The sequence below is a fragment of the Fopius arisanus genome, unplaced genomic scaffold (genome assembly GCF_000806365.1).
Source record: "Fopius arisanus strain USDA-PBARC FA_bdor unplaced genomic scaffold, ASM80636v1 scaffold00014, whole genome shotgun sequence".
In the NCBI taxonomy this organism is placed as follows: domain Eukaryota; kingdom Metazoa; phylum Arthropoda; class Insecta; order Hymenoptera; family Braconidae; genus Fopius; species Fopius arisanus.
This window is the reverse complement of record NW_011887753.1, coordinates 440,168-460,666: the sequence shown is the minus strand read 5'-3', so window position 1 is coordinate 460,666 and position 20,499 is coordinate 440,168. Positions and strand designations below refer to the sequence as shown.

The 20,499-nt window shown below is 41.1% G+C and overlaps 2 protein-coding genes across 4 annotated transcripts in view; one reads left to right on the top strand and one right to left on the bottom strand.

Moving 5' to 3' along the window:
- shaker (Potassium voltage-gated channel protein Shaker) overlaps window positions 1-10,559 on the bottom strand; it is a 91,586-nt gene extending 81,027 nt beyond the window's left edge. For both annotated transcript variants that reach the window (XM_011299281.1, XM_011299282.1), the window contains exon 1: window positions 10,405-10,559. In XM_011299281.1, the coding sequence (XP_011297583.1) occupies window positions 10,405-10,559 (155 nt within the window). The remainder of the gene's footprint in view (window positions 1-10,404) is intronic.
- A 7,354-nt stretch (window positions 10,560-17,913) lies between these two features.
- LOC105263224 (uncharacterized) lies at window positions 17,914-20,254 on the top strand. Of its 2 annotated transcripts, none has more exons than XM_011299279.1 (8): window positions 17,914-18,144; window positions 18,253-18,469; window positions 18,560-18,787; window positions 18,844-18,990; window positions 19,050-19,155; window positions 19,222-19,383; window positions 19,454-19,683; window positions 19,768-20,254. In XM_011299279.1, exons 1-8 carry the CDS (start codon window positions 18,047-18,049, stop codon window positions 20,020-20,022), a joined length of 1,443 nt encoding a protein of 480 aa, XP_011297581.1. In that variant the 5' UTR covers window positions 17,914-18,046; the 3' UTR covers window positions 20,023-20,254. The 2 variants fall into 2 exon arrangements, with proteins under 2 accessions (XP_011297581.1, XP_011297582.1); XM_011299280.1 differs by having other exon boundaries at window positions 19,454-19,639; window positions 19,768-19,919.
- Window positions 20,255-20,499: the final 245 nt, after the last annotated feature.

Genomic DNA, 20,499 nt, shown 5'->3' with positions numbered 1-20,499 from the left:
GATAGATTCGGCTGCCATCGCTAACAGTCTAACAATTGCACCCGGGGAGGTCTATTCACTCCCGCAAATACGTTTTAGACGTCGATTAAACTCCACGTCCTGGGGTCTCATGTTGGATGTCGCTCTGTGAACCGGAAATTCACGACAAAGGAAGCGGTTAGACAGCCACGCCTGATAACAATGTCGTTCTCATCACTGTTTGTAAGGTACAATGAGGGATTTCAGATTTTATGACGAGCGATGAAGAGACGAGGTCAATAATAATTAATCGACCTCGCGAAAATCCCCGGAAATTCATCAACCACCTGAACACCACTTACTTATTGTTATTATTTGTAAAAATTTGCAGATTCAGGATCGCAGAAACAGGAATTTTTACGAGTGGGTGCAGTCGGTTTGGAGATGAGAAAACAGCGAAATGAAAAATTTTATTGTGCATGTCTCTTCGTGTACCGCAATGTCAGTCGCAAAATTCTCCGGCTCGATTGAATTTCCAATTTTTTACCCAGTTAAAAATATATCACCGGTTAATTTTCATGGACAAACTGGGTCGGGGCCTAGACCGGTCGGGCGTTATTTCATGCGTCAAAGTAAAGTGGAACGTTCATTCTCATTCGTTCTGGGTGAACTCCACTGGAGTTGGCTTTTTGTAACTCTTTTCAGCACTACAAAGATTCTTTGTTACGCCTTCTTGGAAAAGCGTCTCCTGTCCTCAAACGAAAGTTTAAAAAAATCAATGATGAAACCTGATTTCCAGTCCCTTTTACGAGACCGTCCATATTGTGGTGAAAAAATTTCACCGCCGGTGGGCCCAATATTTATTTTATCATGAAAACAGTATAAAATTTTCATAAAATTTTCTTAAATTTCGAAGGGCTTCGAGCCAAGTCAGAGAATAGAACGAAGAAAATAGGAGAACGCGGAAATAGTCACTTGGTCTCATGCCGTTGGAGTTTCCGCGGCATTAAATTTTTCTGTCCTCGTTCGCGGAAATAGGAGAATAGGAAAAAGCAGGACAGAAGGTCTGGCGCCAACCACTTGGGGATTTACGGGGTTTCAAATGTACGCCTGAAAGGCGGACTTGGGTGATAGAATGTGGATTGAATTATCAAACGGCTCTGGAAACGAAACGAACCGAGGACGTCATTGCAGATTTACTTTTCCACGTTACAATTCTTCTATTTCCCGTATTCCCGAAATTCCCTCCGAGAATATATTCCATTGCAAAATAAAACATCAACCCCAACATATTTAAAATATTCCTTAAGCCTTCCAAGCCCTATAATTCCCACAAACAAACAATTCGCTATTCACTGTCACTTGAATTCAGCGCTCAACAGGCGAGAACTCCGAAAATCCCCGGGAAATTTCAAAGGAAAACGGAAAACGCGGCCATGAATTGTGTGGATAAACTCGCTCGTATCATAAAAGATGCATTGAAGATGGTAAAATCGCGTGGGGCTTTCACCGGGTGCCCTAAACTTAACGGCTGAAGGTGAAAGAGATAGCGAGTATTAAACATTATGGCGTTTGAGAATAGGAAACGGAGGATCACTAGGGCGGAAGAGCCTTCCCACAAACTTCTAAACCCCTAGCAGATCACGAGAACCCCCCGAGACCCTCATTCACCGGTACCAATGCCTCCGATCCTGCAAAAGACTGACAAAAGAATTGTGTCACTTCCATTAAAGCCCCGCGCAAACAACGATACCCAGGGGTTGAAGACCCGAGGCTTGAAACAATGAGGGCCATCAAGCAAAAAAAAAAATACAATACCGAACAATGGCGTCGCCTGCCAAAAGAGTATATCCAGCAACATGTGGCACGTTATTCTGTCATTACGCGGACTTGAAGGGAATGAAGCTGAGGAAAGTCCACCGCCCAGAAGTCCGATCACCGCTGATTAATCACCGCAAAAGATAGCTAATTGAATTCCTCCACTGGAAAAGCCGTCGGCTCCTGTCCAATCCGCTATATCACTCGTAATTGATGTCTCGTTTTCGTTACCAAATTCCGGCGATAACCATCATATCCACTTAAACGTTTATCCCCGTTCTCATCCGATATTGGCTCCACGGTGAAGTTATTGTCTCCTAAATTCCGAGTTATCCCCGAATTTGTAAGGACGGCATTACGTTTACATTCAATTCAAATTGCCATTCAATGGGTTGTGGCTGATGAGGGAAATAATGGAAATAATGGAAATAATGGAAATAATGGAGATAATAAAATTCCATTACAGTCGCACCTCCCCCCCAATTATTTTTTTCGGTTATTTTCTTGGTTCCCCACTGGGGTATAGTGCCCCCAGTGCCCTCCAAGATATAAATAAATAATTTAGCTGATTCGCTTGTCCTGCAGCTCCATGCACGCGAGTATGACGAGAGTCTACTGTAATATGAGGGGAATATCTCGAATCCCTGTACTGATGACTTAATTTTAGAGGCAATTTCTCGTGTTGGTGCAGGGCTCTTCGAAAAATTACCATAAAAACATAAAATGCAGGTACGCAGCAAGCATACATCAACATTTAGGAGAGGCAGTGGGCACAGACATACACGTATTCACATGAACATGAATATGAAATATGTAAACCCGATGTAAATGTACATTTGACCAGACTGCACATTCGTCTCATGTTTAATACATGAACGCAGTCCCTTCCACTGTTGCTTTTGTGCACGTTGTGGATATTTATAAGCGAGAGTACAACGTGGGATCGATCGGCCAAACAGAAACGGGAAAAAAAAATCCTCCGACCACGCAACGCTTATGTACTGTGTACATAACGCAGGTATACGCAACCATTCAATCTCCATGTGGACACAATGCTTCGAGTCAAATATTCCATGCAATTGTGTACCCGATTTTTTCATGCCGGATAATTGGAATTAGCGATACGTAAGCGAAGGGTCGCTCTTCCCATGGATTTAAAAAAAAAACAAAACCCATGTCTAACTGCTTGTTTAACATTTCCAGGTTTTGCCTTTTTTTCTCGCTGTGAAACACCGGGTTGACTTTCCCGAGGGGTTCATTTGTCCGCGGGGAGGAAAACCTTGGAAAAATAACGGGAATGGAAGATGCCGTTTGTGGAAACTTGTGGTTCCTTTTATGTCCGAGCAAAATCGGTTTTTCCACTTGGGTGAGTAAAAATTTATGGCGCAGATGGTTCGGCAGAATTTTGCAAGAATTCTAGTGTGAATTCGGGGAAATCCTACAGGGACTTGTGTATTTTTTTTTTTTTGTCATTGAGTATTTGAATTCCTGCTCGGTAAAGCGTTGACGATCACCTCCGGACTCCCGGGGGTAATGGGATGTCCCGACGGGAAAATCGCGGTTGTTTCTGCATTTTTTATTGCCATGAACTTCAACAGTTGAAATGAAAATCCCTGAAAACCCAGAGATCATTGGATATTCTCTCTCCTCTGGGAGGAAACAAAAACGGAATGATGCGAACAAGAAAAACCTTTTAAACAGATTAAATCAAATACTTGGCAACAGTAAAAACTTGCAAGTTCCTTTTAAGTTTCAGGCTGTTATCACGGAAAACGTGAGGGGAGGGGAGATGAAAATTTCGTGGGAAGATACAGTGCAGATATTACGGATTAGGTTTAAATCCGGTTTGAGCCTTGTGGTGAAAGCCTCTCACCAGCTTTCAACACCTTGGCCCCTGCAACTCGGCAGAAACCAAGGCTGACAGTGATACTAAGTCCTTGTCGATCCAACGAGATATTTTTATCTGATGAATCATAGACGGAAGGAAATTCCCCAGAAAAATTCAGTAGAAGAGGTAAAGCACCGGGTCGACTTGTTCGCTCCGCACGTTTTCCAGAGATATCTCTCAATCTGAGGGAGATAGCGAAATTATCCTCAGAACTTCTTTTGTAGAGTGCATCGAGAGCTGCAGAAAAGGCTATTACGATAATTTCGATATCTCCCTCTGAATCGGAGATATTCCTCAAAAACTTGGGTATTGAAACCTATTGGTAATCTGGGGAGCGTTTTCAGGGATAATGAGACTCAGAAAAAATTTGACAGTGTCGGGATTGATTTCATAATTTACGTAACAGCTGCACGAAAAAGGAAAATGGCGACGAATCGTTTCCGGTGAAAAATAAACGGCCATCGATATTTCAAATTCATTGCGAAATCTGAATATTACATTCCACCGATTTATCAATAGATTGAAAATTTAAGAGTTTGCCTGGATTTACGGAATATTCAACAATTTTCACTTCTGAAAAATGGATCATAATTGAATATTTCAGGAAGGTGAACACGGAGATGGGAAATGTATTCCCTCGAACTCTGGGGACCAAGTAGAAGAGAACGCTCAGGGAATTTGTCCGTTTGGGGATTTTGCAATCTAATTTTCTTAATCTTTCTAGATTTCAGGTTGAATAGCCTTCGGGGATTGACCGGATCGAAATTCAAATAAATCGTTGTGGTCAAACGGAGTTCATTGAACCCCAGGCAAAGTTGATCGCTATTTTAAATTTACAAGGACTATTACTAGAATTATAAAATTTTTGCGATGGGTCCACCGAACCCTGATCGTCAACATAATTAACTGACGTGTCGTGTTAATTTTTTTTTTTTTCAATTTTCCGCAGTGAGTGAAAATTGAATTGAAAGGAAAATGAAAAATCAGCTGTGAGTCACCATGAGGTAAATACCTTGAAACGGAAAGAGTAGAATAACTCTTTCGTGTCATATTCGAATCAGCAAGTACTCGGTATGCCTGGTATTTCGTGTGTACGATCCGTGCCTCCATTGCAATGCCCTTGGCGTGCCAATCCGGGTTGAAAGGGTTGGGGGGAGACCAGCATTCGCCCAAGAAGATGATTTCAGGATGGGGTAGCACTGAGTGAGCAGCCATTGCTCGCACACGGTATAATCAAGTTGAATAATCGAATCACTGGATTACTGAATAATAATTGGCTGTCGATTCGATCCGGAAGCAACCGTAGACGTGACAATTTCTGAATTTCTGAATTCAATGGATCAAATGATAGTTTTTCGAGCGATGCATTCCCCTTTTTAAAAATTATAATTGATTATGATTAATAAAGAGCCCTCCGATTGGGTCGATTAATAAATTAATTTTGGTTTGTAGTTGCCGGTGGTGTGGGATCGATTAAATCGCGTGGTTTTATCGATTACACGAGGTATCGACTCCACATCATAAATTCGTGGTGAACATGGACGGGTGTCATCGACGGGGGAGGAAGGCGACAATTTCCATCTCGTGTCAGCATCCTCGTCGCTTGTCACATTAAAGAGTGATTTATTTTTCTCTCTCATACCAAAAATAAACATGAAATCTTCTTTTATTATTAATCGTGTAATCAATGAATACATGGCATTAGCGATGTCTGAGCGGACGATGATTCATTAAAAATCATAATCCACTCTATGATTTCAACTCGTAATTACACTGTCACATTGTACTGAGCAATGAAAAATAAAAGGGATTCGTGATGTGCAGCAGTTAAATGGAATGGCGCTCTTCGATCTGCAAAAAACTAACGAGCATGAGTTGAAAAGAAGTCTTTCATCAGGTGCAGCAGGCATGTTACAAATAGCTACCACTCCCGGGTGGAAATTACAAGCGAGACTTTTATTTTCCTCTCCTCATCCACTGACGGCTGATGATCAAATAAGAAAACTACTCCTGACAATTTATTTCCATCGATCCATGTTTACACTCTGAGTTCTTAAAACTCCCATTTCGACACGTAAAAAACGAAGTCAAGAAATGGAACTCTGCTCGAAAGTTGTCAAGCACCTGAGGTGAGGAAGTCGTTGGAGAATTCTTCAGGAAAAGGGGGACGATGAATAATGGCAATTTTCCCTGGAGAATTCGCTGGTCCTCTACCAACTTTACATCGTACTTTTCCACCTCTTTCTAGTTTATTATTCTGGGGGATTTTCCTCGTTTAATCTCGTGAGATCTTCACCCCGCATTTATTTAAATTAATGAGAAGCTCCAGTGAAATAAGGGATAATTAACAATTTGCTGGGCTACCTGGAGAGGCTTTCCTGGAGAGGCTTTCCTGGAGGTGATTATTGTTTTGGTTTTTCAGAACTTGAAGAAATCATTTTTACCACCAAATTCAATTCCTCTGATGAATCGTTTCGCTGTATTTTCATCTATTTCACTGCGTAACTCTCACAATACCGTCGAGATATACTTCAGTTTGCTGGGGGCATTGATGTTGCAACAAAAGTACATCGAATCAACCGGGAAGTGTACTTTACCAGGGAACAGCGAGATAGAGCAGCTACAGCAGTTACTGTAAATATATAGAGGGGATGAATGAAAGCTAGTCGTTAAAAGCTGCTAGTGGAGCTCTGTTTATGAAGTCTTCTTTTATAAACAACTTTCCAGGTGAATGTTTCTTACGATCTGCCTCTTTGGAGAGAATCAGCGTTCCAGATGAGATAAGATGGGAAACACGGGAGACTAACTATTCGCGAGGGTAGGATATGCCGCAGGATTTTTTTTTTTTTCTTTCACCGCCGAGCAAGATTCTCATTTAATCCAGGGTGCATAAAGTACTTGCGGAAATTGGTTCCGGGACGAGAGATACCGGGAAATTCTAGTCGAATTTCGTCGTTGGAGAGTCGATAGTCCCGGCAACAGATGCCGCCGTCGAGATACAAATTACAATTTTCGGAGGAATTCGGTTGAATTTTTTTATCACCGAAATATTTAATTCGTTGGATTGAATTCAGTCCTTGAATGTTGAAAATTTCATTAGGAGGAAAATTTGTGGTATCGTTTATAGCAAAAATGAAAAATTAATAATTGGTAATAGATTTTTCTTGACGTATGGAAAATGGCGCTTGTGTCGGTGGGTGTGTGAGTGATCCGGAAAATTTCAGATGATCTCACCCTCGTTTTAAAATCATAATTCCATAATCGCTCAGGAATAAGTGGCTGAGGAAAGGCTCGTGGAGGTGAAGAGGGCATGAAAATCCGAGTATTAAATTCCTCCGTACAGGCGGTACCGTAACACAGTGTCGTTAAAGTTTATGACATCGAAACAGAGAGCTAACGCGAAAAAAAGGGAAAAATAGTAGCTCTTGATGTCTTTTTAACGACGAGTTTTTGCGAAAAAAATCGATTCGTAATGGACAGTCTGCGGTCTTTCAATAATTTTCACATCAGGTAATGAGAAATTGACAGATGAGAAACAGTCTGTCGTATTTCCCCGAATCTCCGTGAAGTAATTGACCCATTATTTATATCCCCCATAATTATTCCATGAAATTAATAATTTTGAGTTGTAAAAATGATTTAAAAAAAAATCCTCAACCGTAATTAATGACGAAATACTATCATCCGATAGAAGACATGGCGAAACATCCTAGATTCAAGTATATTTTTTTATATTGCCGTAAGAAATCAAATTACAATATTTCTCCCGAGAACTGGAGCATTATCAAGGCGAAATGTACCATGGAGAGCGAATTTTCCGGTGAATTAAAATTTATTGCTCCCCCCGTTCACTTGAGAAATTAATCCATAAACAAAACTACAAAATTTTCGTTTCCATCCCACCGTTGTCGAATAGCCGAGCGACTCATCGATCACGGGAGTTTCGATGGTCGGTTTGGTGTAACATTTGACCTCTCGAATTCCCAGGCATGTATACACCACTGGTTTTCAATCGAGGCCAGATCTACAGTTGTTACCTCCGAACATCCAGGATATTGTTCATTCCCTGGATGAACCGAGAAACTCCATTAGCGATGTGTACACTAACGACTGGGAAATAATGAGGTGTGCATTATCTCTCATCGGTGAGAAAGAGAGATTAAATCTTCAGGGGAATGATGCAGTCTGAATCCATCAAGAATTTCCCCGTAAATTCCCTATACACAATATTCCATCATTCAATTCAATCTATTTTAACGAACGCCATATCTCATTATAAATTCATTATCAATCAGTCCGATGAGATGCATCTAATTAAGAAGAAATTGCAATGGAATCCAGCGGAATGTTCTCCGATCGGGAAATACGAAATTCCATTACAAATTATTCGCATTTTTTTATCGACACACAGTAGTAATGAATTAATTCCAAGATTCTTGTCTGCCGGGTGGGGTAAAAATCGGAAATTAATTGAAATTTTTTGTTCGAAAGCATTCGTGATGTGGAAAAGCATGCGGGCATTTCGCGCAGTCTTCAGGTTCAGTCGAGATAATTGAGAATCAATAAGCCACCACCTAGATTAATCTGTCATGCGAGATGTACACTCATGTCAGGATCCTGCGAGGCCGATTCTAAGGACACGCTTGAAATACGTTTACATGGCAATTCGCAGCAATTAAATCTGGGTAAGTAAGTTTACGACGTGTACACTTGTGCATGCGAGTGCTGAATTCAACTTGTGTTTATTCACACTAGAGTCGGAGCTCAAATGCTATTGATAAATCAGCACATACGGTCTTCAGACTATTCACATCAACATACACCGCAGAAAATACAGGAATTCGCACAAGTTCTTGATTACTAAAATCGAAATAATTCTGATGCACAGTGGTGCACTGAATATTTCCATTGATACCTTTTTCGTCGGTCTCATCCTGCTCTATAAAAAATATTTACGCAAAAAATTCGGTATGTTCCTTCAATTGCGAGATATTTACAATTTTGCAATTGAATTGGAGGTAATGTCATTATTTCTCACGGACGCGGATTAAATTAATTTTAAATAATCGATCGGGATATTGTCGGGTTATTGTTGTAAACATCCTGGTCTAATTTGAAACACGAGGGAAAATGCCAATAAAATGGAAAGCAAGTGAAATTGAAATTAAGCATTCGTGCAGAAGCCGCATTACTCATTATTATTGGATGTCCGTCTGTTTCACGTGGCAACTGTCACATCTTTCAATGCACCCTGACACCGCAGGGTTGGGATTAAACTTCGGCATTATACCCTGAAGACAGGCACGCAAGGGCACGAGGCTAGCTGGAAATTGCTCACATCACATCGCGCATTTACCTTCATTCCTTGAATCCCTTGGACGCATTATCGTCAGTCGTTGTTCAGATGAAAGGAGAGAACAAGCTGAGAAAAAATTTATGCAGGTGCCGCCCTCGGGCGATGAAATATTACTGGCCCTCGTCTCCTCGGATATAGTGCACCTCTACTGAGAACGAATACGTAATTCGCGTATTTTTATGACACCAGGATACATGGAAAATTCGTCCTGTTCGCCATGATATATCTCGTGATTTTTTACGGAAAAAGTCAGTTTACGGTTTTTTTTTCGAGAATATTTTTCGTCTGCGAGAAAAAATGTTCTGAACACAAAAGGAAATTAATTGAAAAAATCGTTTGGGAGATCCTTTCGGCATGAAGAGAGACCACTCCGCCATTTTAGAAATTGAATATGTAATTTTTCAGGGAAGATAAAACTCCCATGAGACAATCATTCCGCGAAATTTATTCCAGTTTCCCAATGACATATTCCTCTTCCCATATTCCACGTTTGATGGACAAGTTAAAAAAAAGATGTGGATGGATCAATGATTTGTAGATAGGGTCAGTTATTTCGGGTGGGTTGTCAGGTTTATCAGATGGAACGTGAGAGCAGTGAAATATTGAATCGCTTTATGGAAATTAATGGAGCGGAGATTGAAAGACAGGAGAATTTTGGAACGGGTTTTCGTTTCCGGTTGCATTCACATCAAATTTTCCTGTATTAATAGAATTTCATTTTCAGAGAGGAGTCATACCATGGATTTTTCTGGGTGTGATTACGGTGGGATTACGGTGGCTTTGTAATTCTGTAAATTAAACTTGGCCCAAGCCGCAGGCCACAATATTGGAATGGATCCAGCCTGTTTCTACTTGCACCATCGTTCAGAGTTTTCCACCAATAATTTCCCTGTGGTCGACTTGTAATAAGTTCCGGTATTTCCGACACTCCAACCCCCAAGGAATTTCCAATTAAAAGTACAATAGTGATATAAATGCGCAGATCGTTACTCCAAGAATTACTGGCCATCATTTTCACAAAGTAATTTTGCGACGAAGGGGGGAGTTTGGCTGGAATTTTTTGCCCACCGGCTCTCGGGAATGGAGTTGAAGGAATGAGGATGTAATTACCCCACCGGAATATTTCCAATGTCTCCCGCGACCCATTTTCTATGAAACAAATACTTTTCCGGGAGAATAGTCTCTCGAAATTCACTGACATGAGATACCAGTTTTTTACGACATTGTCAAGAAATGTTTTGCTGAATTTTTCCACAGGGCAAAGACTGCGCGAGATTCCCAAGAATTTCGCGACCTTGATTGAATGCTGAGACGATGAATTCCATTCCTGATAGCTCCCTGAAATATTAAAAGCTGGCGAATAAAAATAAAATAATGAACTCACTGATTGAGACCCCGTTCGTTGGCCCCACCGGATGCTTGTCCACTGCCACCAGCTCCCCCGGAGTCGTGATGTCTCCTCTCCTTGTGCACAATTCCCATGAGCTTCATCCACGGATTGTTGGCCGCATGGGCCCCCATGCCCCCGCTTTGCCACATGGCGCTCGCCAGTCTCGTTCCTTAACGAGGGAGCCACCGTCTGGGGCCCCCGGTCAAATCCAATAGGACCCACTGAGGCCCAACAAACGATATCCGGCAAGAGCTGCCGATAACCCGGGAGACTACGTGGAGTGGTGCGAGGTGCCCTGCACGGCCCCGTAGGCTCCCAAGGCCGCCAATCAAGCACCTCCACCATCTAATCTATCTGACCTGTCTTCAGTGGCCCCTCCACCCCGCACCTCTCACCTCTCACAGCACATGCACTTTGTAACCTTTAAATTCCATCCGCTACTTTCTTCTCCGACACTTATCACCTCCCCCAGACACACCAACACACTTTATACCACGGAATTCACTCGGCCTCCCGCGATTCTCACTCTTTTTTCAACTCCTCACAGGTTACTTTATCCTCTGTTCTTCACGTACCATCTAAACTTTTTTCCTCTCTTGTTTCGGGTGTCATCCCCCATTTCTCATACCCACCCCCATACCCCTGGACATTCGCTCCTCTAGAGTTTCATTTCTAGTGCACTTGTTCTCCAGACTTCAATCCGGAAATCTCCGCCAACTATTCCACTTCCTGGGGGAGAATGGGGAATTCAGCTGGGCGACAAACGTGTGCTTGACGTTATCGGTAATCGTCGAACACACGTTTGTCCTGTGACGGTGGCGACGTTCAAATGATGGAAAGATGTGTCTCGGTAGATTATAGAATTATCGCTGAGGGCAGTCGGGAAATTTCCCAATTTCGCATTCATCGCTCTTTCAATTTTTCAAAAAATAATGTAATGTAAAAAGTTCCTCGAGTAATATAAATTGGATTTTTAATCACCATCGCTGTAAATAAAATGAATGGTCTTGATGAGCGCAAAACGGATTAAAAAAAAAAGAGGATAATTTTTTCCCTGATTTATTCACAATCTCCCCATAAAAACTGAGTGAATGTCTCTCCGACGAATAACCGTACGAAAATGAAGAAAAAGATCAAGTAAAATTCAACATCAAGCGAAAAAGTTTTGAAAAAAAAAACGGAAAAAAGGTAAATGGAAGCGAAGTAAGAACTGAAAAGTGGTGGATTCGTCTGGGTTGTGTCGTGGCACCGTCGTTTATTCCGCATAGCGGAGAGGGGTAAGTATTAAATCCACCCTCCAGCTAATACAACCCCCATCCCATCTCATTAAAAATAGAGCGTTTAAACCTCTCTGCCCGTCAAACCTCGCCACAATTTTAGCGCAAAGTTAAATATGACTGAAACTTTTAAAAAACGCAATGCGGACATCACCAGCAATATCGAACGTTCTGCACGTCCTCCGTTTCCCCTTGCCCCACACCACTTACCCACCATTATGTATCTGTTTGTTTCTATGGACTCGCGAATACCAATGACATTATACCAAAAAAATACAGTCGTATTTTTGCAAAAGAACTGCCATTCCCCCGGAGCTGAAAAAAAAAATATAACTCTGGAAATGTTACAACCACTGTGCACGAGGATTATTACCTCCAACGAGAATTAACTCCTCCTCTCTTTCGTTTTAAAAAAAGCAGAATGAATCTAGTACACTTACTGCTAATGAGTTTTTGCAAAAGTTTGAAAGAACACGAATGACATTTCCGGTTTGACAGGGGGGGTAGTGATGTCGGGGGAGTATGAGAGGCTTTTGCATGAGGAATTCAATTACATTCCGCGAGGGAAAATAAACTGAGGAATAAATAGGGGAACAGCGAATTGTTTGCATCAGACAATCGAAGAGTGACAGCCGAATGTGTTTTTTTTTTATTTTCTCTTCTAGGGGTCGGGTAGATTTCGCGGTTGCGTCCAGATCTGTCTTCTGTATTATCAAGTGCTTTCGAGCTTGTGACATGGGGCATGCCGGGGCTCAATGCCAAGAAATCCCGGGCACTTTGGGTTCGTTAAAAAAAAATATAATAGAAACCCGAGGAAATACTAGTTGAATCCGGTGGTCAGACTTTACCGGTCCTCTGGACCCATTTTTCGGGGGTTCTAATTATTAATTTGGTACAGAGAAAAATTTTGCAGGAAAATCTTACACATCAAGGAATAAAATGAACATTTGAAGGAAAAGAGTAAAGACAATTTTTGTTGAATATTTCGTCTCGTAGCAGACCTGGAATTTTAAAAAATTCAATTTTTATAAAGGAACATTTTGCTCAACAGTTTGTTTTCCCGATGCCCTCAGCGTATTCGTCACGTCATTTCCCGTGACAATCCCCGTTAAGCATTTAAAAAATGTACAATGGAGGATCTGTGTACGTGTGAACACCTGACGGATAAAAAATGTACGCACTGCTGAGGAAATACCAATGGAGTCACTTGATATTCCAACGACGTGAACGCATTTTTACACTGGAAAACAATATTTCATGAGTTGCACGTTCCACACACACTCGACACTGGGCTTGGTGTCTCTTTTATCTACCCAAGAGCCTCGCGGGTTTGTGTACAGTTCACTTGTGATTATTATTATTTTTTTTTAAATCGCGGTGAGAGACACTCTTTATTCCAGTGGATATTCCGTCGGGGCACGTCTGCACGTCGTGTCCCAAACTCAGAGGGTTGAACAGTTACGCTTGAATAACATTTAATTTGTCACGTTAAATAAAAAAATATTTTCATAAAAAAATAATCAAATGATTTTCCCAGTATTTTTAACATCTCTCCGCAGACGACAGAGAGCGAAAGAGTAACGAGAAAAACAATTCAATTATTCATCCCCCAATATTCTCCAACTCTCGTTCCATTTCTTTTTATTGCTACCCCAACGTCAGAAAAATAAATGATCTCCTTCCATTCGCGATACAACAGCATTTACGATCGCAACCGTATACGAGAATTTCCGAGTTCAGAGATTCCCATGAAATATCGCGTCCATATAACACCCGCAAGAATCCTATTTTCTACCAACTATCTCGGTTATGTACATGTCTAACCTGCCACTTGATTCTTACCTCCCCCGACCCACCCTGGTAATTCTATTTTCCACTCTTACCCCCGTGAACTTTCCACCTAATTTCCCCACCCACTCCACCCGCTCCATCCCCGAGCCAAATCCTCCAATCCTAAAAATGTATTAATTAGAAATACGAGAGGAAGTGGGCGGATAAACTCACTCCGTTAATGAACAGACTCATTGTCTCACGCGAGCAATCAGTTTTTACTGCAACAAGGAGCCAATAAAACTTTAGTATCACTATTATAACCCAGAATTGTTCAGGTGAATTTATGAAGCCAAACTTTGTTAACTTTCACGTGGAAATTCTTCATCAACTGCGGGAGGAAAAAATCTCCATTGAAAAATCTCTATTCAGTGAAATAAAATCATTTTTCTTCAGCAAATGGAGCAGAGAGACAACAAAGACCCGATAAAATTCACCCCGATGAAGAAAAAAAAAATCCATCACCCCCTGCGACGTGTCCCACAACAACGCGCTTTCTCTCCTCACACCGAGGATAACTCAAAGCGACGGACAGAGTGTGGAAAAAATGGGGGAGAAGTGCGGGGTAAATAAAAAGGAGAATAACTAAAGCCTTGTGAAACGCCGCATTGCAACCGCAGGGAATCGCATCCCTACTGAGTCAGACGCACAGGCCACATCCGCAGCCCTCCGCAGCCCCCCAATGACCCCCCGGAAATTCCCCCTGCGATCATTAATAAAATTCTTATGTGAACCTTACTCCAGGTATCATGAACCCAATCACCATCACCCGAATGGTCCAATTCCACATGAAAATAAAATGGTAGAAACCGTCAAACCTATTGAAAAAAATTTCACTGAATTCTCAGACAAAAACCACTAATTCCATGAAATTCCGTAATTCACGTGAATTTTCAATTGGAAATGAATATTCATTAGTATAATTCAATAAACTCTAATTTTTCCCATATTTCCTCAGGCACTGTATTAAAATTACTGGCAAATTCCCCAAACAAAAAATACCGTTGAAAATGGAGGGTTAATTATGAATCGAGAGGCCATCACGGATTATTAAAAATAATTCCCATCGACGTTAACATTGAAATCTGATAATTCCCCATTTTCCCCCGGCCACCGCATAAGAATAATTAATCGACTGCTGAAATAAAATCAAAAGGTAAAAATCGGGGACTAATTAAGAATCGTTAATCAAAGTTAATGAGGAATTATGGAGAATTATTTATCTCCACTTTAAGTGATATCTAATATTTATCTATTTCACTGGCCACCGAGGTTAATTAATTAGGAAAATAGGGGAAAATTATGAGGGGTGGATTTATGGATTAATGGGGGTATGTTTATAATGATTAATATTCACTGTTTACTGTTAAAAATAACAGGATGTAGGGTTAAGTCGCGTGTTGACGAGCTTTAGCCCGGCACCAAGGGGTTTTAGCGGGCGCGCACGAGACTCCCGCGCGGAGCCCAACGTTTTGCCTCACTGCTGGGCTCACTGCAGCTTGTGACGCACCATCCCCTTCTCCACCACCACCGCCACCTTCCACAATTTCATCCCCCTCACCCCAACACCATTGCCACTCACCCCCCTGCCATCCTCACTGGGTATCTACCCTTGAACTCTGTCCTCGTTCAATCCACCTCGGCCCCAATGGCATTGTGCCCTCTCGCGCAGGCACATCGCACACCTACCCCTGGATATATCTACAGATATATATTCACTGGGTACTACACAGCAACGGCCGGGCCAGCGCTGCACACCTGCGCCGTTGTGCCCCACAAGCTCAGAATTATTATCAAAAAATTATCGAATAACTCGCGTTATCACTGCAGTGGATGATTTTTACATCTCACTCATGACGTCGGCATTTCGGGGTGGAGTATTTTAAATATATCGTCGATATTAGGGGTGGATGGTACTCACTGGGGAATTGGGAGTCGTGGGTTCGAATCCTTGAGCTGATTATTTTTTTTATGGGAAATTCATTGCGAATGTAGGTGTGGAGGCTAGTCGCTCCTAGCCAGCAGGAATTCTTCGGAATTCCTCTGGGTACCGCGGAATTCTGAAATTTTAGAAATTAATAAAGACGTGACTGATGGATTTCCGGGGGGAGAGTGGGGCCCGTGGAAAATCACACAAATCACAAAGTTGTGAGGGTGCAGCAATTTTCTGGGAATTGAAGTGTCGGGTGTGGAGAATCACCGTGGAATTAGAAATATCTTAGACATGTCCTGAGGGAGGGATTCAGAGGTGGTCTTCACTATTTTCCGATACGTAAAGTACAGAGGGAATTGCAGGAGAAATCCTGGTGGTTGAGGGACTCAACGATATCGGATTGCAGATTGTGAGGGCTTTTCTACTCACATTCCTGTGGGAGAAAAAATTGGGGGAACTCAAACGATTTTATTCAAACCGCTTGAAAAGATTGGCGAGAATTTGCTGGAGTGAAAAAATGATGCAATTCTGTTTTTCACACTGCGGCTAGTTTTTTTTATTCAACGCGAATGGCTTTGGCAAAAAATTATTTCTATTTTGAATTGGCGACAGTTGAAAAACTTTGATGATTACATTAATTTATTTCATGATGCATTTTTTTATGCGCTTTTCCACGTGCGGAGTTAGCAAAAAATCATTGATATTAAAAAAATACTGGGAACTGAACCAAAGCGAATTACCAACATGCTAACTTTATCCGGTGAAAGTGCAGTGTCGCTAATGCAGTTTGTTTGAGTAACATCATTTTCCCGAGAATTAGTTGAACTTGTTCTGCGTTAATTAGGAAAATTGGCGACATGGGGTACAAGCTAGTGGATGTATAAACTCCCGAGAGAATTTTTGACGACTCATTATGACCAAAAATTCAATACTGGGGAGTGAAAAGTTTAACGACTGCATTGCGACCCCCGGAATTCATGAGAATTCATCATCAACTTGGATTGGGCTGTGAAACTATTCAACACCTCCGGCAGAACTCGGATATTTCTCCGCACATTTAAACACTCTTTCTTGCTAGATAACATTTGATGTCAGTGATATTCCACTGACTTTATGAAAATTTATGTCCCTTGTACGTGCGCGGAATGCCGACAACTCCGTTAAGAAGAGAATCAAGGGGATATGGGAGAAATTCTGGGATGGGAATAGGTGAACTCTTTCACGATCAGCACTTTCTGAATTTCTTCAAGTCTGAGAAATTCAGAATTTTCGACAATGACCGATTCGCAATGGCTTAATATTTTTTTATATCCCCATAATAATTCCGTTTGGTAATGAGCAGACAATTGATATTCTCTCTCGACGATAAATTTCACATTTATTATTTCCCCTTCCCCAAGGGCAATAAATCTTTTGATGCGCTATCCGGCGTTCGATCCCGAGTTTTTATTTCCAGTGAAAGTTACTCAATTTCCCGAGGGTCGGTCCTCAGTAAATGAAGAGCAAAAACCATCAGATGTATCCCTGTTGAGCACTGGAAAAAGGGTATACGATCTCCATGAAGTCAATATAGCCGTGACACGACATGATCCCATCGTCGCATTCTACATATAACCCCTGTCATGCATATTCTAGTGGGTTTACTCATCCCCAAGAAGTCCCAGTTGTCCCCATACCTCACCGGATTTTTTAAATCGCGACGAAAAAAGTTTGCCTTCACGAGAAAATTTATGGATCATATTCGATATTTTTCGGAGATAAATGTGCTGACTTTGGCAAGAAATATTTTATTATTCCGATGTTATTTCGGGGAGTCTCATAATTAATTCGAGTTGTCCTGGGGATGGTGCTGGTTAGTGCAACAAGACCAGAAGTCCTGTGTCAACACTTTGAAAGTGTGTGGGTATAATACTGGACTGAGTGTTTAGGCTAACACTTGGGTCGCAATGAACTCCGAATATTCTGACCTCGTGTATTTTTAGGAAATTTAAAAACCCGTGTTTTAAACATCAGAACCGCAAATACGGAAACCCCAAATTCGCCGAATTCAAAAATAGTACTGATCGAATTATCACAGTCGTCCATCATTAAAAACGTGCAAAATAATAAAAAAATGATTTTTTAATCTTCAGCCTCGCCCAATAAATAAATTCAATTTTCTAATTATGATAAATAATACCAATATCTCCGAAGACAAAAATTGAAATCGAATTGTTAATTTCATTAATTAAAAAACTTTGAGACAGTATAATTATACATTCTGCAAATAATTATAATCTTCCGGGGGTAAGGTGGGCATTGTCAAATTACAAAATCCGATGGTGAAAAATATAAATTCCTCTTTTAACAAGTGACCAAAAATATTTGTGATATCGACTGAGTACTTACCACTCGCTGGCTATTGCAAGATCGTTCTTAGCTGCCCTCCCAGCTGTTTTTCCTTCAAACATTAACCTCAAACATCAATATTTCTCTCCACTCATGTTGATTCGGTATTCATCATGTACTTGATGTTGATGTGTGTGTCAAGCAAATCGCGTAATGCATTCGTCACAGTGTTGTCATAATTGAGAGTAGTGCAACGATTAATTGAGAAATGTTTACCAATAAGAGGATTTGTTTCCTCCTCTGGATGCTAACTTCTGGGTGTGCACAGGGATATTCTGACAATGCCCTCGAGAGTTCTGATGCCAAGTAAGTGAAGCCCTGCAATAATTTTGTAACCTCAAATGAATTCCCCAGGAACTCAGTGGTTCCTCCGAGGTTCCTCGTTTTGAACTTCCTTTTATGGGGTTTTTCTAGCCGTGGACAGGATTACGTGGATCCTCACTCCTTTTATTACAACCGACATGACCAAAAGGAAGTGGAAAAATCGATAGGGCCTGTCAAAAGCCCATCACAGTCGTCGAATTGTAAAGAAATATTTAATAACTGTCTCAATGGAAAGTTTAAAGATGTACCTGATGAATTGTTCTCACGTAGATTAATTAATAAATTGTTGTCAATTGCCACCTTTGAGGTGAGTAGTCACATCGTAATTCATACTTTATGGTGCAATAATTATCCTCCACAAGGAGCGAAGGTTGATTTACTGTTTAAATGAACGTAGGAAGATGATGATCTTCTCGTCGGTAGCATCGTCATAGAGTTGACGAGTGCGGAGTTGAAAAGACTGAAAAATTTCGGTTTGGGTAAAGCAACCATGCGAGAAGTGGATGCCATGATATCTAATGTTTTTCGTGCCCCAAAAGCGTCTGTTTTCATGGATATTTACTCGATCCTCCAGGGATTCTCGTTGAAATCCCACGGGGTTTACTCTTCTTACATTTCACCACACGTGAGTAAAAACTCATGGCGTTTGTAAAAAAAAAATCTATGGAATTTCCTTTGCAGAAAGAACTGATTTTGACATTTGCCGCAGTGGTGCAACTCACCTGGTTGCTAGCAAGAACTAGATGGACGTATTTTAAAATATTTTTTTTATTTCTCATCGTCGTGTTCATTGCGAGTTTCATTATTACCTATTTCCAGCTTCTGAAGGTAAAATTAATTCTATGCAGTAACCTAGGGGTAAATAATTAAATGAAATTCCTTCTTAGGAAGCCGAAATAAAACTGACAGCTAAACAATTTCGTTTCAACGAAATGCCAGTGGATTGTCAGCCCCATAAAATGTTGTGGTATCAAAAACTCTTCTCATTTTTTTGTGAGTAAATTGATGAAGAGAATTATGGGGGGAGAAATTATTGACAGGAATTATTTAATTCGCCAGCTTCTGATGACCATTGTATCCAATATTACGAAGCAGTGATGGAAGACCACAGATTCCAAGTTACCCCAGTCCAAGTATTGTCTCGAGTAATAGGTACATTTATTCTGGAACCAGCGCAATTAATTGGGCGAGCCCTCGCTGATTTCGTTCACCATTCCACGTGTAAGTTTCCCACTATTGCCAGGTGGATTATTATTTTATTCTGGCGGATAAATTTTTTTCCTCGATACAGATCACATGGCATCGCCTGTCCAGTGGCTTCTCCAGCCCTTTTTGCTGGTCGCCATAATCGCAGCTGTAATAATCGGAATAGTCTTCGTCATGAGTACATGCTTCAAGTCCCTGGCATTGAGTCCCTTTTCATTCCTGCGGAACTCGGGGACAGGGCACTATCACCAAGATCCGAGAAATATAACCAGTAAGGGAATGAGAGAGCCCATCGAAGTTATCTTGAATCTAAAAGTACTTACACCATCAGCTGTCATTGTCACCTCCATTTTATCCACTGAAGAGTATCGGGGGACTAATTATTAAACGTTATTTCAGGTATCGACAGACACACCGGGACCCCTGGCAGTCACTCAGAGTGCAGATCAGGAGCTTCTGGCAGGTGAAAAGTCCGAGAAATTGGAGTACTCTGCTGGTGGTGACGCAGATCACCTGAATTCTGCATTGGCAAATGCGAAATCTGAGGGGGATTGTTCCATAATGAATTATAAGTCTCGGGAGCAAGTGGGTGAGATCAATCATGCGGGAGGTGACGCTGACTCCAAGAATATCAGGCAAAGACAGAGGAATTAACGATTGAATTTCGGATGATATTTTAAGGAACTTTTTAAAAATCTGTTGAAGATTGTGTACCTGTGATATGACGCTAATTCTCGAGTATATTCAGTCGATCGATCACGTAATAAGACTGGAGATTGAGCTGTCTATTATTTTAACTTGTAGAAAATGTAAGATAATCATGTTTAAGAAATCATTCATGAGGAATTGAATCTGTATTTTTAAGATTGAAAAATAAAATTGTGTACTTGACTGTGATTTTTTTGATACTCGCGTATTTGGCGCGCTCTGCGCGTGTACTCGGGGGAACATGAAAATCAAGGAGGTATTCACTGCAATTCAAAAATTCGAAAATTTCAAAAAAGTATCAGGGGGGCATGAAAATCAAGGAGGTATACACTGCAATTCAAAAATTCGAAAATTTCAAAAAAGTATCAGGGGAGCATGAAAATCAAGGAGGTATTCACTGCAATTCAAAAATTCGAAAATTTC

Coding starts and splice junctions, on each gene's coding strand:
- LOC105263224 (XM_011299279.1), top strand. CDS start 18,047: ATGTTTACCAATAAGAGGATTTGTTTCCTCCTCTGGATGCTAACTTCT. Junction 18,788..18,843: donor CTTCTTACATTTCACCACAC/GTGAGTAAAAAC, acceptor TTTCCTTTGCAG/AAAGAACTGATTTTGACATT. Junction 19,384..19,453: donor TTTCGTTCACCATTCCACGT/GTAAGTTTCCCA, acceptor TCCTCGATACAG/ATCACATGGCATCGCCTGTC.